The following is an 18,011-nucleotide window of genomic DNA, read 5'->3' on the forward strand; positions in this document are numbered from 1 at the left end:
TTTAAGTCTGTTACACCCCTTGCAATCACTTTATCAAGTCAAGCCACGTTGATCAAGCACACTAGCATGTTATTGTCTGTTCCGTAAACAAACGATAAAAGCAAAAACGTGTCAGCATTGCTAACCAGTTGCATAAATACGAGCAACAAAAACTATTCGGCATTCTGCATCTAGCATATCTGATGACCTAAAATGAGCCTATTAATCTCGAGTTTAACAATACGCTTTGAAAGGGTAATTTGATGACACTGGGCACACCTTAATGATTCCGATTTAATGAAAGCCATAAAAATCGATGTGAATAATAAAAACGTAAACCAGAAATCCATGTCCGTCGACGACGCGGATTTCTTTTTATGGTTCCATAAACAAATCAAATAATATGTTTCAAACTGCCGCGTGTTGATGCTTTGCATTATGAACATGTAAATGAGAACTAATAAATACGTGAATAATGAACGCCTGTAGTTATACAGTTTCTGAAGAGATACTTCTACAATATAAATCGTTCCACAAGCGAATGTACTTTTACAAAGCAAACCGAACTTCACATCTTGTTTATACTTTTGCACAAACATTCATTGCACTTGTTAAGTTGGTGGCTTTTTTTTTTCATTTGTTTGCTGCTCTGTGGGAGGCATTTACAAACACTTAATTTATTTCCTAAATGCGAAAACATGAAACGAGTGTTACCGTTTTCATCTCCCTCCAGGAAATGGGTTTGGCGTGGGGCCCTTTTGAAGGATGCTACAAGAGGCCTCGGCTTAAAATCAGTTGGTAATATGAGATAAGAGTAAAAAAAAAATTGTTTTTTAATGAATACAGAGCCACGTCGATTGACAAATGCACTGAAATAAATTTTAAAAAGAATATCTCGATGCTTTAAATTGAAAACAACAGTGCACATTGAAAACATTTAAAATGTTTTGTACAGGCCACAGTGCCTTAACAATTGCAATCATCCTGCATTCAGGACCGAGTCTCCTCCGTTCGCAGTTCCATGTGCACCACATGCATCGTATACCTGCTAACGAACGCTCAATCAGCCGCTCTTCATATAGATTTTACGTGATCAAGTAATATTCGTACAATAAGATGCCTAAGAAGACGGAACAATTAAAGGTGGGAAAAAAAGGTCTGGAATTAAGTAAACAGGTAAAGTCAATCAACACATTGTTTAGGTACCCTCAGACAGTGCTGAAACATAAACAATAGTTCACTCATGCTAACAACATGATCATTACCGTATTGATGTTTAAGGCTTTGACATTACTGTATGATGCACTGGATTTTCTTTGTCTAACACCGTATTAGAAAATGCCATTATGTTAAACTATAGATAACAAAGCATTTCTGGCATTTATGGATTAACTGAATTGAGTTCAAAGTCATTTCTCTCTGTTTCTTTGAGAATGACTCTCAGGTCTTAGTATTTTACTTTCAGTACTTGAGCATGCGCATGGGAACCTCTCAACTTGCTTTGAACGTCACCGGCGAGTAGTTGACCGATTCCTGCAAATTGCGAAAACGTCACCCTGCGATCACCTCTCTCAGACCCTCCTTCATCGCCTCTTCTCATTTTCTGCATCCCTTTCGATCTTCATTTACTTTTAGTTTTCTTCTCTTTGCCCACACCCCCCTCCCCCCTCCTTTCTCCCCTCTTTGCCACTACATAGATTTAGATAGATGTGTATTTATTTCAGCAGGAAAGAGCCCCAGTAAGCGGTTGGGCTCTGCTTCATGGGCATCCTGCTGAGCCGCGGATGTTACACAGTACAGATCTTAGTCACTTATAGCCGCTCAATGTCACGGTATTTCTTACGCAGGATGGACACCTGGTCCTTGAAGAGCACAGGGTCGAAGCGCATCTGCGAGCGGATGAGTGGCATGTGCACGAACCACGCGGCAAAGGTGTTCATGCAGGTCTGCCGCTGTGCAAAGTGGTCAGGGTCTGCCCAGCGAGACGTCTTCGAGCCCTGCGAGTGACATGGGGGGGGTGGGGTGGGTGGTCAGGAAATGCACACAGCACGAAGATTGCTAAGTCTCACCCTCAATTGCGCGCACTCGAAGTAACGGTGCGTATTTCGCGCCAGAACATCTTGAATCCTGTTGGGTGATTGCAATGTTATTTGCGTGTATTTATACGTAACAAGAATAAATAAGTCACAAGGGGTTCATATTCTTAGGTTTGTTTCGGTAAAGTCACGTAGGTAAAACATTTAAATTAATAAAAGTTAAATAAAAAAATAAAAATAAAATAAAAATCACGACGTTTCGGAGGCAACATAAGCTTCCGTCTTCAGGTGGAACAGTCACAGCACGATAGCTGTCACAAGGGGGTTGCTGAGCACAAGCACGAAGGGCCAAAACGCCAAGTTGGTCAGCAACAATCTCGTGAAGGTGGAATTCGTGAGTTAATACGGTTTCTTTTTTAGAGCAAGGTTGTAAGAAATTGGGGCGAGAGACAATGACAGGGAAACGATATGTAAAAAAAACTGTTGTATTCTTCACAGATATCGAAGCACAGACATATAATTTGTAACACATTACACTATTGATGGCAATGATATAGGGATGTTAATACTCTGCTCTGAACCAGGAATGAGCTTTGTCTGCTTTTTATTGGTTTTAGCATCATTCTCTTAAGGGAAGTGAGTAACAAGGTTCACCGATGATCTGGATCGTCCACTTTTAGGTGTTTAGCACAAGACTTGTAGGCTGACTCCTGCCCTAGAAGTAAAACCAATTAAAAGTTGTGCCGTACATTCTAGTGGGCCAATTTTTAGATTTTCCAGTTAATAAGCATAGCCTCGACTATATTTTTTGATTAGTTTCAGCTTCCTCACAATGATCAGTCAATCAGTCATTCGTCACCCAAATGATCAGTAGTAATTTCAATGTTTAGAAAGTAGGGGGCTTTAAATTCACACATGTAGTAATTCCTTTATATTCAGGTAGAGCTCAATGGGACCAAAAGCGTATTTTTCACGGTAGACCGGAAATAAAACAACATCACGACAAATTCGGCACAAATCAACATCTACTGCGTCACATCAAAAGCTAAAAGGCGCAGCCGTGCAATTCGCTGGCTCTTGCTCTCGTAGAGCGAATATTTGGCCTACTTTTTTGCATTGGCCAGATGTCTTGGAAGAGGTGGCAATACCCATACAGCACGTGACCTTCAGATCGACTAACCCAGTGTGCCCACTTGCACCGCGATGCCGAAAGGTCAAACCCACGACCTCTCTCCGGATGGCAAGTCGGGTGAGACAACCATTCCACCACGCCAGCGTCCCCGTGAGCGCAGCAGTATCCATTGTTATTGGTTCAAAGCTGCCCGGTTATGTAAGTGGCATATGGCAAGTGTGCGCATATGGAATTTTAATACTTTCAACATTTTAAACATTGCCTCAGGACATGTGTTCGTCTCGATCGGGGGGGGGGGAGGGGGGGGGGGTCGGCAACCAAAATAACATTTTTGTTCGAATTAGGTATTTTAAAAAAAAACTCAATATTTCAAGAGCCACAATACGATGTGAATACGAGATGGTGGGTCCTTAAAATAAGAACGCAAGAAGCGGTCCTTGAAGAGCTGCATTTCCGCTCCGGAGCTGCAGGTTGCCAAATCCTGGCCTAGATGGATCGTACAAAGTCCCTGTTGGCGAAGACAATGGCCATGCTGTGGTTTTTTGTTTTGTTTTGTTAAATAGGTGGGCAGCTGGGCAGGGAGAAGTCTTTGAGAGTTTCTGTCACAACTCAGCCCTCTGGGCAGATCCTTCAGCCAGCTAATGAGTGAAAACAAAGTGGACGCAATTAATGCCCTGTGAATCTTGGCAAACCGTTCGTTTTTAGACACGTGAGTAATGTTGTTATGGCATCATGTCATATACGTGTAGCTTGTCATGAATGATGCAGTGACTGATGTAGGTTCTCATCATGTTGTATAAAGGCTAGAGAGAATACATTTGTGACATATATGTGTAAGGAGAAACATCTGAAAACCCACATTTTCAATTTTAGCTTTCCAAATGTGGGAGAATTGTATTTGCCTTTGTGTTACTAAATATATAGGTCTACGAAGAAATTTGATTTTGAATTTTATTAATTTGACCGAATTAAAATATGAGTTAAAGGTGCAGCCCTGCAATTGCTTGTTCAATCTACCTGTGGTGTAAGTGCCCCCGCTATAGAGGCCAAGAGAGCTCCTCTGAGAGGGAGTTTGGCCTACCCTTCCCCACTGGACATATGATAATTGAAATAAATTGAAATAAATGGAAATACCCACACTTTATCCCACCACATTCGACATAATTGACCACCTGTGGTATACCCATTTATACTGCTGGATGGAGGGAGCGGGAGGATTCAAGACATATGCCCAATTTTTTTTTACTTAACCCCGGTTGGAGATCAAACAGGCAATCTATAGATTGCAAGTCCGGTATGCTAACCATTTCAACCCTACAGCCTCCTGAATCGAAATATGACAACATTTTCTATGGCTCAAAGGTCCTGGTACGTTGTGGAAAAGTGTGATTCTGCAGCCAATATAAAGTAGTTCAAGTAGTTGATGGGACAACACCAAACCTACTGTTCTCCACCTGAAGACGGCTGCTTGCGTTGTGGCCGAAACGTTGTGAGAATTATTTTGTTATGTTTTATTTTTATTATTTTATTACTTCCCTTCTACGTGACTTTACCGAAAGAACCAAGAAGATGAATCCCTGCAGTCACGAAAGCTTTAAATCGAAACCAAACCTACTATTTACAACAGCAATGAATGCAGATGGCAGTGTTGTATACTTTTCAAATATGAATTCTAATTATAGCAATGATTTCCCGTAGTTATTTGAAGGTAATGATGTAATTACTCCCTTTAAAACTAATTTGTACATATATTATAAAGATACATGAAAGGGAAATGTGTATGTTGATGTGTATAGAAATTTTCTGCAAACAATAACAGGTTAACACAATGAATTCTAGGCAATATCGAACACAACATATGTTATTCAAGTAAATTATAACCTAGGCAAAGAAATGTGAAGTCAATTATACCCCCTTTGCGATCGTTTTTGACATAACTTTACCCCACTTAGACATTTCAATTCCATTTCGCCTACAACAAAAAAGCGATTCTGAGAAACAAAAACAACTCGAGGAAAAGCACATTATCTTGTGTGCATTCAAAAGTACTTTTGTTTGACATGTTAATCATCATCTTTAATGTGTGAAAAGAAAGACAACATTAATTCAAAATAAGATTAAAACCTCACAGTGGTGCGCCATGGGAACACACATTCAATTACACCACCAACGGAGTGGACAAAAAGCCCCCCTGCATGCCCTCCGCATTCCTAGTGGAGTCCTTGGAACATTCCTCTTTGCCGATTCTCCTTTGTATGTATGTATGAATGTTACTGGTAGGAACATCCTGGTTACACCAGCCCACAGGGGATTATTGTGTCCGTCCGTCCGTCGTGCAGGGAGGGGTTGGGTGGGGAGGGAGGGGCTGGGTGGAGAGGGTGGGGATGGTGGGGCTGGGTGGGGGGTGGGAGGGGTGGGGCTGGGTGGGGAGGGGAGGGTGGGGAGGGGCTCGGTGGGGAGGGTGGGGAGTGGCTGGGTTGGGAGGGTGGGGAGGGGCTGGGTGGGGAGGGAGGGTGGGGAGGGGCTGGGTGGGGAGGGTGGGGAGGGGCTGGGTGGGGAGGGTGGGGAGGGGCTGGGTGGGGTGGGGCTGGGTGGGGAGGGACTGGTCACCCCGTGGTGCCCTTATAAAACTCAACGTTTAACCTACTCACGCCGGCTTGTGCCCGCCCTCACAGTCGGGCATATTTACGGAATACATCACGCCGCCGTTGACCCTGGCCACTGACCGAGCAATCCAACGTTCCTACCAGCTCCCTCCGCAGGAATGTGTTAAACTTCTTTCGCACTGCTTCGGCAGAAAACAAATACTCGACGACCGCTTGTGTTGCAATCGAAACGTCGTGATATTTGTATTCACCTTCTTTTCATTATTTGATTGTTATCTTTTTTCTATCTACGTGACTTTACCGAAAGAACCGTAGAATATGAAATACTCCACAGTGCTGCATGCACAGATAGGGACGAGCTGCAGACAAACTGAATGAACAGTCATTTAAACTTGTGACACGCAAACTTTTCACACTACATTTTCCATCATGCCTATAGCTCAGGATGAGCCTAATCTTGTCAAATCTCACAAGCTTAGCAGGGTGGAGCCTGGGTAATGCTTGGATGGCCACAAGTGTTATGGCGAAGTCCAGTAAAGCCCATTATTGTTTTGTAGTATGTATGTATATAGTGTAGCGGTTAGCGCGCTGCGCTATGAACCTGGCGACCCGGGTTCGATTCCCGCTCTACGGCTAACACCAGTGACGATTATCTGAACCGGTCCTGGGCCTCCCCTAGGTCGACTCAGCCTCAAATGAGTACCTGGTGCGGTGTGTAAACATTGCCACTGGGGAGACAAAGGCGGTCGGGCGTGGTGCTGGCCACCCACCCCCTCGTGTACCGTTCCGGCCTTCATAGGTGCTCACTAACAGCACTTGCCCCTACAGTCTGTTAAGGCTATACGGGGGATCTTTGTCTTTGATCTTTTTGACCTTCTTTCACACTGTACATAGCCAACCGTGCTAATCGTAGGTGCGGAGGAAGGATAACAAACTAAACACAAAAAGCAGTTCTACAGAAACGAGTTTTCAATCTAGATTTAAAAGTGCATGGCTCCAGTAGCTTCCTAATATCGGAAGGAAGAGCGTTCCAGACGGCCGCAGAAGCACATCTGAAAGCGTGCGATGCAGATGCAGTGACCGTGTTTGTTCGATGGCTCGCCAAAATCAGCTACGAAGATGACCGGAGTTTGTGTGATGGTTTATGTCCCTGGACGAGATCAGCTTGGCATCGTGGTGCATTGTTGAAAGCACTTTGTGTGCAATGAGTGCGACCTTAACACATTCCTGCGGAGGGAGCTGGTAGGAACGTTGGGTTGCTCGGTCAATGGCCAGGATCAACGGCGGCGTGGTGTATTCCGCAAATATGGCCGACTGTGAGGGCGGGCACAAGCCGGCGTGAGTAGGTTAAACGTTGAGTTTTATAAGGGCACCACGGGGTGACCAGCCGCTCCCCGCCCAGCCCCACCCCTCCCACCCCCCACCCAGCCCCAACCTCTCCACCCAGCCCCTCCCCACCCTCCCCTCTCCACCCAGCCCCACTCCTCCCATTTTTTTTTGGACGGACGGAGGGACACAATAATCCCCTGTGGGCTGGTGGAACCAGGTGGTTCCTACCAGTATAATGCCTTCTGCCCTTTTCGCACTTTGTGCGCGTTGTGCACGTTGAACTTCTCTCGCACCGTACGCAGCCAACCGTGCTCATTGGAGGTGTGCGGGGAGGGGGGGCAACAAACTAACCACCAACTCACCTGCTGCTGCATCATTGTCTCTTTGTACTGCTTCTTCTGAGTGACCTTGATGGGTGGAAGCTTAGTCACAGCCGACACCAGAAAGTTCATGAGGATGTCTTCGCAGTTTGCCATTTGGTCCACCATTGCCTTCAAGCTCTCGGGAAGGTGATATGTGTACAGATAATGATAGTACCTGAAACAAATCAATAATAATAATGTGTTACACCCTGCTAAAATGTTCAGCACTTACGGGAGGGGGGGGGAATGGCTAGGAATTTGACCAAGGTCACGATAGTCAATGGAATAGTGAATTTGGATGTCTGTGAGATCTTGAACATGACTGTAGAAACACATTCGTTTACATGTTTAACTTTTACAAAATGACATTGGATCTTTGTCCACCCTGTTGGTGGTTGTGTGGGGGAGAGGGGATACAGTCCAAAAGGGGCAAAAGATTTGTCTTCATGCCTTGCCGAAACCTAGGTGCCCAATGTATCGTTTCTCTTTAGATTTGAATGGATTAAATATGTAAACAATCTTTGCCCCTTAGTTTGAGAACTAACCACCAAACCACACCAGCTGGGCATCTCAGCAGTAGACTTACTTGTTGCTAAACTGAACAAAATCATTTCATTTCGTCTGGATCTTTCTTCATTGGGCCTCAAGCCTATTGCCTTAGGGATTACGTGACCGGATAAGCTTTTAATCGCACGGTGTTTTCCATGTGTCTGTTACGTAATGCCCTCGCTAGCAACAACAATCTATATATTTCGTTCAGTTGTTGGCAACCGGGCTGAAACGGTCATTCCGCTCCACGTGATAATTTTTCAATTCGTTGAGACTGGAAATATAACGTGTTCTATTGTGCCTAGTACATTCCCTTTAGCCCAGGCATTGGAACCAATGTTGTCAGAGATGCTGGCTCACTCGTTTTAGCTTAACACATCTGCTGCACTATGAACGCTACCTCAGTTTAACACATAGCAGGAGACTTTCAGCGACCAATATTATCCATAAGAGGTTTTTGGGTGAGATCACGTGAATATAAATGTGTCGTTAAACCCGCCGCCACCACCCGACACAGCCAATTGATTAGGTTTGTCAGGTAAACAAAACGTGCCAATTCGTTACTAGTTCAGCACACCGCTGTGTTGGAGAGTAAAACCACAACAGTTAGAGCAGAGGGTAGTGCTTATAGTTATGCAAAAAAAAACAAAAAAAACAACAAGTCTCACAGAAAAGTTTAGAAAACAATACTAATGGCATTGCACAAACGGAATTCATTCTTGAACTGTGACTCATAATCGTTGCAATTCATAGAATTTATGTAGCGGTGGGTGATTAGTAAAATGCCTACTACGTAGAACTTAAAAGTCTTGTAACAGTTATCTACAAGGCTTTCAGACATGGCTTGGAAAGTCAGAAGGGATTAAGCATTGGAAAAGTGTGCAAAGAAGCACAGAGAAATGCGTCCTTGCAACCACGCGGAGAGACAGGAGGAGGAGGGAGGAGCACATGGATCGGTAAACAAATGCAAATCAGAGGCATCGTGTTGACCGTTCAGGAAAGCAAATAGCCTCGGGGTAGAACACATCGCAAGGTAAGTAAGCGAAGAAATGGCAACCAAAAGGAGAGAACGCGCCTTGGGAGGACGACCACCGCAGAGATGGGGGTGACGAGATCGGTTCGTTTGCGATAGTGAGATGGAGTGGCGTGGCATTGCCCGACCGTGAGGAAAAACGACAGTGACATGGACGCGTTTATCCAGCAGCGGATAGGCAATGGCTGCTGCTGATGAGAGAAGGTGACGGTGAAAGTGTTATAATTGTTTTTTTACCCTTCTATCTGGCAACAAAACTGACACCTTTTTTTACAAGGAGTCATGTTTACATAGACCACAATACCTGCAGTCATAATGCAAACACAAAACATAACTCTGATAGTATGCACTGTCCTTGAAGTTGATTGGTCCACACCCGAGACAGCTTTCCTTCGAGCTTAGTCTCACATGGGTTGGACCAGATGACGCCAAAAGGCGCACAACCAGATAGAAGGGTAAAAAAACAATTATCATATTTTTTACTGGCAAATGAGGTTCCAATGGTGTAAATGCTTACCCCGAGCTCTCATACTCGGATGGTGCATTGTCTTTGAGTTGTGCGCCTTTTGGCGTCATCTGGTCCAACACCATGTGAGACTAGGCTCTAAGGAAAGCTGTCTCGGGTGTGGACCAATCAACTTCAAGGACAGTGCATACATTATCAGAGTTATGTTTTCTGTTTGCATTATGACTGCAGGTATTGTGGTCTATGTAAACATGACTCCTTGCAAAAAAGGTGTCAGTTTTGTTGCCAGATAGAAGGGTAAAAAACCAATAATCATATTTTTTTACTGGCAAATGAGGTTCCAACGGTGAAAGTGTTTTCACCTGTGGTAAAACGCAGCCCCGGTGAGAACCATGGAGTAATCGTTGGTCCATTTAGAAGTGTAGCTCCACCGCCCCTTGTTGCTGTCCCAGAAGTGGCTGCGAGCCGGGTAGCCAACGATCCGCTCGGGAAAGCTCTGCCACACCGTGAAGGCGAAGTCCACCTGCGCGCAGCAAACAAATTTCTACCCGAGGCGTCGCCAACTCCGCGCGAGGCGTCTCCGTGATTAGGCACCTCTTGCACAAACACCGAGCGGTTCGTTGCAGACGCAACTGACTTGTTGGAGGCCACCGTGATCGGGAAGCCGGACCGTTAACAGATGTCAGACGCGTTTCTCGACAGCCCTGCTCTTGTGCGAGTTGTGTGTGAATACAGAATCCGTTGTTTGCTGGTGCTTAAATCCGTTGCAAGAATGCGTATCGGTGCTTGTGTTAAGGATAAACAGCTATGAACAACATTTTTTAGCGGTGGCAATTTATTTTGGTAGTTGCGCGATGTGCAGCTCCTGTGTCAGCGGTGTATTAAATTAGGTAATTTCTATTCTTAGGTTTTTTCGGTAAAGTCACGTAGGTTAAAAATTTAAATTAACAAAAGTAAAATAAAATAAAAATAATATTTTTTATAGATTTGAAGCTTTCGTGACTTTACCGAAAAAACCTAAGAATATGAATCCTTGCAGTCACGAAAGCTTCAAATCTAGATAATCTCTGGCGTTCGATTATTTGTCTTTTAGCAAACGAGTTTAGACATTGACATTTTGTTGCCGTTGCAAAATCGCGAGCTTTATTCGACAACAACGCCCGCTTGTAATATGAACGGCAACGTGGCGAGGTGCGGTCGCACGCACGCCCCGAAATTGATATCGAGACCGCTCATTAACCAGTCCGCGTGTTTGTTATTGTTGTTCTCTCCCCGGATAACTGTGTGTGTGTGCGCACGGTGGACTTGCCTCATTTGTGGAGAGGACCGTGTCTTCATCGAGACCCAAAACGGCATCAGTCTGAATGACGTCCAGGGGTAGAAACCGACTGCTCATCACCTGCCCAGCCAACGTCAGACGGCAGAGACGAAGAGAAAAACATTTTGTTACCGTGACAATGCCACGGTCTGAATGACGTCAAAAGAGGCAGAATGAGACCGCTCCAATCGAGTACGCGAATTAATGGGACGGTACGTAGAGAAGGAAAAACACGATGAAAAAAGTTCTGTTGCTGTAATAATTGCTGTACTCGCAGTCAAACATCTTCATAAGCACACACAATTAACGAGAATAAGAATGGTTTCCCCAATAGCCAAATAAGATAACAGGTTAAGTGGAAAGTGTCTTCCGTACTCTCCATTCAAGTCTATCATGCACTGGAGATCAATTGGGCAGATTTAATCTTTCTAAACTGCGGTTGTATATTAGCTGGAGCCTCGCGGGGTGGGTGGAGGAACGCAACCTGGAGCTTGCTCATGTTGTTGGTCGCTTGATATCGCAATCCTGTTTCAGTTTTTTCATTTATTAGGTATAACCCTGTGAGCCATGCTGCTCTTGACTCGGTTGCAATCGCAACAAAACAAAAACATTAACAAGAAACATCTTACAGTGACTGCACGCAACAGAAAAATCCCGGGAAAAACAGCAAAGTCTGAACCACCCAGTGAAGACACGACGACGACGACGATGATGATGGTGATGAGAACGGAAATGAGTGTTTATCAGACAACCGGAATGTTAGTGAAAAGCATTTGGAAGCCAAGAAAATGTGCAATCTGCAGATAAGAAATAGCGAGACAGGCCGGTTTTAATGCACTGGCCATTTTTTGTCTATTTGCATTTCATGATTACGTTCTTAATCATCTGTATAAGACGTGAGACGAAATGTATGCTTTGGTTAAACATTCATTGAATGCAGGGTTGTTTTCTTTATTATTCACGTTATGTTCTTTTTAACAATAAATAGAATTGTGTAAACATCCACTTCATACGTGTAAGCGGTACTTAATATCGGCATATATATTATTCTATTTTACCAATATCTGATTCAATGGATTCGAAACGTTAAATTATACAGCATGCAAATATGAAACGGATCGCCGCGTTCTGGAATTTAAAAAAAGTGCTAAAGTGCTATTTTCGTTCGGTTAATAACGATGAATTTTTTTTTTGCCCCTATCACTCATCCTATTCCGACGCAACACATTCACAAGATGATATCACCTTTGCCTCAGTGAGCACAACCTGGCCCCCGAGTGCTGTTTAGACGTTATTAGTTTCATGCCACCGGTCCTTTACGTTTACCGACTGTCACGTTCAATAACCCCACTGTCAGGGCACCCTTAACAGTGGCACCCCATTGTACCGCCGGACTGCTTGCTCCTGTCACAAGCGTTAGATCATCATCCTTTGCCATGGTGCCCTCACCTTGTTCTCTCCCTCAATCATTATTAGAGGCACTGTGGTGTCTGGCAACTTGTTTCTTGCTGGCATGGGCTTGTCACAGTTCCACAGAATCACAATCTGAGGACAAGAAGGAATGACATTGGGGAGACATCATTTACTACGTTAGGTTAGCCAGGAAAAGCCTCGGCGAGTATCACTGCTCTCTTTCGGGAGAGTCCTGTCAAGTTTACGCAATTGGAGGGGGCAATGTTGCAAAATGTAATCCGTGGGGCAACACAGTGGCGAGATGTTAACCACCTCGCCTGGTACACATTAGGTCGTGGCTTTGATCCAGACCCTGGCGCCTGTATATTTGTAGTTTGCGTGTTCTCCTCGTGGTCACGTGGATTTTTCTCCAGGTCCTTTTGGCTGCTATACATTTCCGCGTGATAATCCACTTCGTTGAGCCGTCATTTGTGGTCAGGTGACTTCTGAAAAAAAGCTGTATAGCTCAGTGGATCTTATCTGGTAAAATAAAAAAAAATGTTTAGTTTCGTTTGTAAAAAAAAAGTTTGGTGTTATTTTTTGTTGAGTAATTCTGCGTGATTTTTCAGCAATGGGATGTTTGGCCAATAGCAGTTGTACTGTGTGTGTGTGTTTTAGCGATGGGAGAAAACTGGCGAACCCAGAGGAAACCCACACAGAAAAGGGGGAGAATATACAAACTCTGAACAGATAGGTGTTCGAGTCAGGAATCGAACCCAGGCCCTTCTTGCTGACAGGCACTATGCTTTAAAGTATATTCTGCATGAATATAATCAATTATATGGACATTTTTTAATGCGCGCCTTTAAAATGTGAAGACTTCACTTTTTTTGTTTACAAGTGATTGCTGTTTAGCTGTCCGCGGGACTATTTTTAGTAGTAATTATCATTCCCAAAACAATGTTATGATTGTTTTTATTTCATTTCCTTTCTGCTATTCACTTGCAATTGGCAGCCCATTTCAAGTTATCCATATTTATATATTATAAGACAATTTAGGCATAATCGGAGCAAACGTTTTATTTTCTCAGCCCACTCTCACCCACGCCAAGTTCGCAACATTCCTGAGTTTGACTCACAAATTCATTGTATATGAGTCAACATTTCTCGTGGAAAAAAATTCACACGGAATGTGCCCGACACCATTATAGCTCGGAAGCTAAGGAGGCTTGTGCCTGGATTGTGTTTCGATGGGTGACCATTGGCATTGAATAAAAATCATTGAATAAAATAGGTGTTATAGGCTGCTGTGGGACAACAGTGTGAGCAGCAGAGGGTAGTGCAGAAAAATTGAGATTGCTGTACAGTACTATGCTCCCACATCTATGCTCTCCACCTCCACCAACCGGCTATGACCATCTGGGTAAAATATATTGAAAGAAACTCCATCCATCTGCGTTGCATGAAGAGGCGCTTATCCAGAAGTGGATTGACAAAAGGGCAGTACTTATACGGTGATAATCTTCAATATAATCATTCATATTAAAGTAATATTCTAGATTTGAAGCTTTCGTGACTGCAAGGATTCATATTCTTGGATTTTTCGGTAAAGTCACGTAGGTAAAAATGTAAAATTTAAATTAATAAAAAGTAAAATAAAAATAAAGTAAAAATCACGACGTTTCGGAGGCTTGTGTTGCCTCCGAAACGTCGTGATTTTTATTTATTTTTTATTTTACTTTTTATTAATTTTAATTTTTTAATTACGTGACTTTACCGAAAAACCCAAGAATATAATACTTTATATGGAAATTATAGTTATGCATACTGTATATTGCTTGTTCCTGGGCACATTCCACAGATTATTATATAATCAGACTTACTTGTGAACAGTACTTGGATTTTGCAACAGCGAGTATGAGTTTGATGATAGGCTGGGACTGGGAGATTAGTGGGGAAACGACATAAATAACGGCTGTGAACTGTTCCAAAGGCTTGATTCCTGAAAAAATAAAAAATAAACATCATCAACATCTCAATTGCACTGGTCAACAAAAAAATCATTTTTTTCTGGCCTGGACTTTTGCAGCTGTTTTAGACTAATTTCAGGGTGCTGATTCCAAATCTTATCTCAGATTTGCTCTATCACATCTCATTTTTATGCTATCGGCATACCCCATTTTCATTGATTTTACCCGAAATTAACTCTGTCACTTATGATTGCAAGTTGTTGCGAGTCAGTGACTGCTTTAGTGTTAAAATATGGTGCTGTATTTTTAGGATAGTGTGTTTATAATATCATTTTATGTAGATATCCACATTTATTTAATATTTTTCTTCAACAGTTTTTATTGAAAATACAATATTTGATATCTCAAAAACCTGATGTGATAGACAAAAACTGATGCCAGATTTGGAATCAGCACCCCAAAATTACCTTACAACCGTTGGAATACCTTATGCCAGAAAAAGTGTGTTGACCAGTGTTGTTATTGTTATATTTTTTGTATCAGCATCGTAATCACCACATGCTCGTTCAAAACTCTGTTAACGTCGAACATTTGTAAACTCACTGTCCACTCAAAAAAAAACCTCACAAACATTCCACCGGGTAGCTTATAAACCGAAATAGAAATATCCATAAGTGACTACACACATCTGAAATCATTTCCGTGACACGATGCATGTCAGTGCTAGCCACGCTGCCAACCAAACTCGTGATTTATTTTGGAGGCACCACTTGCGATTCAGTGGAAGTGCGTAAACTCTGGTGCTAAATCGGCAGACCGAACTCCGTTTGACATTGTGACAAGATCATGCCTCGCGGCTATGGGATTGTAGGAATCCGGCCAAGAAGTGCCAAAGTAAGCAAATATTTGAAAGAGCGTTCCCTTGCCCCCCCCCCCAACCTCCAAAATAAAAACCCCACAAGCAGAAAAACCTTGCTCCTCTTCAAACTCTGCTGTTACGTGCAATGGAACTCAATTGGCCGCTAAATGCCTGAAATGGTGACGTTTCTTTCTTAGATTAGGACGACACTGGAGCTGTGCACTTTTAAATCTGGATTGAAAAGTAATTTCTTTAGAACAGATTTTGTTTGTTTAGTTTGTTGTCCTTTCCCCCACAACTCCTATGGGCACGGTTGGCTAGGTGTGGTGTGAAATAACTTCCAAATGCATACATACATAGTGCTTGTCTCAATGAGGGTCCTCAAATTTGGTTGGTACATCCTCATGCATCCCTGCTCGACATTAAATACTTCTAAAAGGAAGGGACCTAACCAATGCTTGTTTTTGTTATTTAAACAAATATCGTTATTGTGATATTCTTGACCAAATTTTTTTTATGACGGATATTGAAAGTATCCCAAATTTATAATTGCTATGAATTACGCACATCAGCAGGCAATTAATGTAGCGGTTTCTCTCTGCACAAAAACGAAACACCTCATAGGGACTTTCAGCAACACACACGTGCATTAAAAACTGATCGTATAACCTTGACTGCTGCCTCGAATGTTGCAACTTTTTACTGTGGACATATATTTCCTGAAACACTTATGCAAATCACTGGCATTTGTTGATTTTTGTTGCTGTCTGCTGAGGAACAGGACATAAAATCTGGTTAACTTTTCTGCATTTTTAACTGCTTTCATTTACGGTCGGAATTAATTAAGAGACCTTAAAGTTGCACAACACTTACCCAAAGTAGCGTAATAAAATGGGAAATCAGCGCAATCCGTGGAATACTGTGGCAGGGCGTACAGTCCACCAGGCGATTGGTTCCACAGCATTTTATTTCTGGCTATGTGTGAAAATATCCGGTCTTGAATTATCTGCAAATACATTTTTTTTTTGCAAGTGGCATTGTAAAACGTTCATCATGAAAAGGGCTGCGCAGAATTATAAACTTGCTATTTTCTGCGCCGGACCACACCACATGATGTACAACTTGCCCGAGGAACTGCACGAATCAATATTTTAAGCCCAGCGTCACTGCGAGTCATTTATAACAATACTAGTTTCATAATTTGTATTCGTTAAATTACCGTATCCGTCATTTCAACACAATAAACTATTATTTCACAGGCGTGTAGCTTGAGCTACAAAGGGAAAATGTATTTCAAGTTTAATGTACACAATTATTATAAACCATAATCAAGCAAATATAGAGTATGTGTCGCACAGTTAAAACGGTTCATGTTTAATGAACTTCAAGTAAATGCAAAAACGCCTTTCGCTGGTGGCAAATAACGATATCCCGTGATGTGTTTTCATCCTTTTCAAGTCGATTTCTCTGAACAATGGAGAAGCTCACATTTTTTTGCAACTTCAAAAAGCAGGTGGGAAATGCGGCGGTGCGCTTCACGGGTCTTACCTCGAGTGTGGTCTGCACTATCCTCTCAACGGAAGAGAAGTACGCCTCCCACAGCATCTGGGTTTGCTGCCTGAGCGCCAAAATCTTGTCATGGTCAATTGATCTAACGACCGACGGGATCTAGGTAGGGAAGGGGATTTTAGGACAAACAGATGTTTTAATCATAAATGATGTGCGCTTGGCACCATGCCGTGTAAATGTTGTATGCGATTCGGTTAACGAGAGCAATCGGTGTACGTTACACGGCTTGCGTGCAGCTGTGCATCTCTGCGATGTGTTTTCGAGCTGTACCCGAGATGTCCGACGTTTTGCCCCGCGCACTGGGGGCTTCCATTTACCAGCACGCGGAGTGCGACGTCGGACATCGGGCCGAACAACACGCAGTGCGCAACCCAAAATAAGTATAACCCGTAAAAACTAAGTTTTTCACTATAAATCCTTTATATGCGTGGCGGCTAGAGTCCTCTCGTCCTCTGGCTTGAGCTGGCTGCCACCTATGGGTCAGATGATTGCCTGCCACCATTAAGCAATTGGTAATTAAATATAATTTATTTTTCCCTAAACAGTGTAAATTTTTGGAAAATTTTTTCACGAAAATAAATTGTCACGCACAACGAGTCTGTGTGGAAAATGTCAGCTCGATTGGATCACGGGAAGTGGGTTAAAAAACGACCGAAAGATTTGCACGGTCCTAAGCAAGCAAGCAAACTTAATATAAAGGATTTAAAAACACACACACACACCGGAGGGGCTTGCAGCAGGAACCGCAAAAAAAACCTCCGTGGTTGTACGTAAGTTGTGATATCCGCCAATGATGTTATTGATGCTGATATGGATAGGATTCTCCATGTTACACTCATAAAAACTCCAGCTTAAATGTTTGACATGCAGGTTCATCGAGGGCCATATGTGTGCAACGGAAGAGTGTTCCTGATAATTACACAGGATTTTGCACCACCCAAACAATACCAAAACACACATTCCATTAAAAGTATCCCATTTCAATTGATAGCGTAACGTGCCAAAACCCACTTCATTTGAATGCAGCACAGTGCATTTGAAACAGCAATCGTGTTGTGACGGTTCCACCTGAAGACGGAAGCTTGTGTTGCCTCCGAAACGTCGTGATTTTTATTTTATTTTTATTTTACTTTTATTAATTTTAATTTAAAATTTTTACCTACGTGACTTTACCGAAAAAACCTAAGAATATGAACCCTTGCAGTCACGAAAGCTTCAAATCTAGAATTAACACAGTGCATTTGTTTAAAATGTAAAAACGTGGATTTGGTAATCATCATTTCTAAGGCCACACTTGGCCTCAGGAGGTCTCGATTGCCTTCTGCCACCAGTGCACTTTAGGCGGCGCTTGGCATTGGATCCAATTTACTTCGACGAATTACACGTGGCTTACGGGCCCTCCTGCCATATT

The 18,011-nt window shown here is 42.9% G+C and overlaps 1 protein-coding gene across 1 annotated transcript in view; it reads right to left on the reverse strand.

Annotated features, from left to right (window-relative positions):
* Window positions 1-1,597: 1,597 nt before the first annotated feature.
* Window positions 1,598-18,011, reverse strand: part of LOC144722376 (exostosin-1-like) — a 161,854-nt gene continuing 145,440 nt past the window's right edge. The window contains exons 4-11 of the mRNA XM_078600587.1: window positions 16,580-16,699; window positions 15,905-16,037; window positions 14,086-14,204; window positions 12,260-12,355; window positions 10,802-10,891; window positions 9,855-10,015; window positions 7,445-7,619; window positions 1,598-1,976 (exon numbers count right to left, since the gene is read on the reverse strand). Of these exons, the coding sequence (XP_078456713.1) occupies window positions 1,791-1,976; window positions 7,445-7,619; window positions 9,855-10,015; window positions 10,802-10,891; window positions 12,260-12,355; window positions 14,086-14,204; window positions 15,905-16,037; window positions 16,580-16,699 (1,080 nt within the window). The 3' untranslated portion in view covers window positions 1,598-1,790. The remainder of the gene's footprint in view (window positions 1,977-7,444; window positions 7,620-9,854; window positions 10,016-10,801; window positions 10,892-12,259; window positions 12,356-14,085; window positions 14,205-15,904; window positions 16,038-16,579; window positions 16,700-18,011) is intronic.

Source organism: Lampetra planeri, chromosome 14 (assembly GCF_965212315.1).
Source record: "Lampetra planeri chromosome 14, kcLamPlan1.2.h2, whole genome shotgun sequence".
NCBI classification, from domain to species: Eukaryota; Metazoa; Chordata; class Hyperoartia; order Petromyzontiformes; family Petromyzontidae; genus Lampetra; species Lampetra planeri.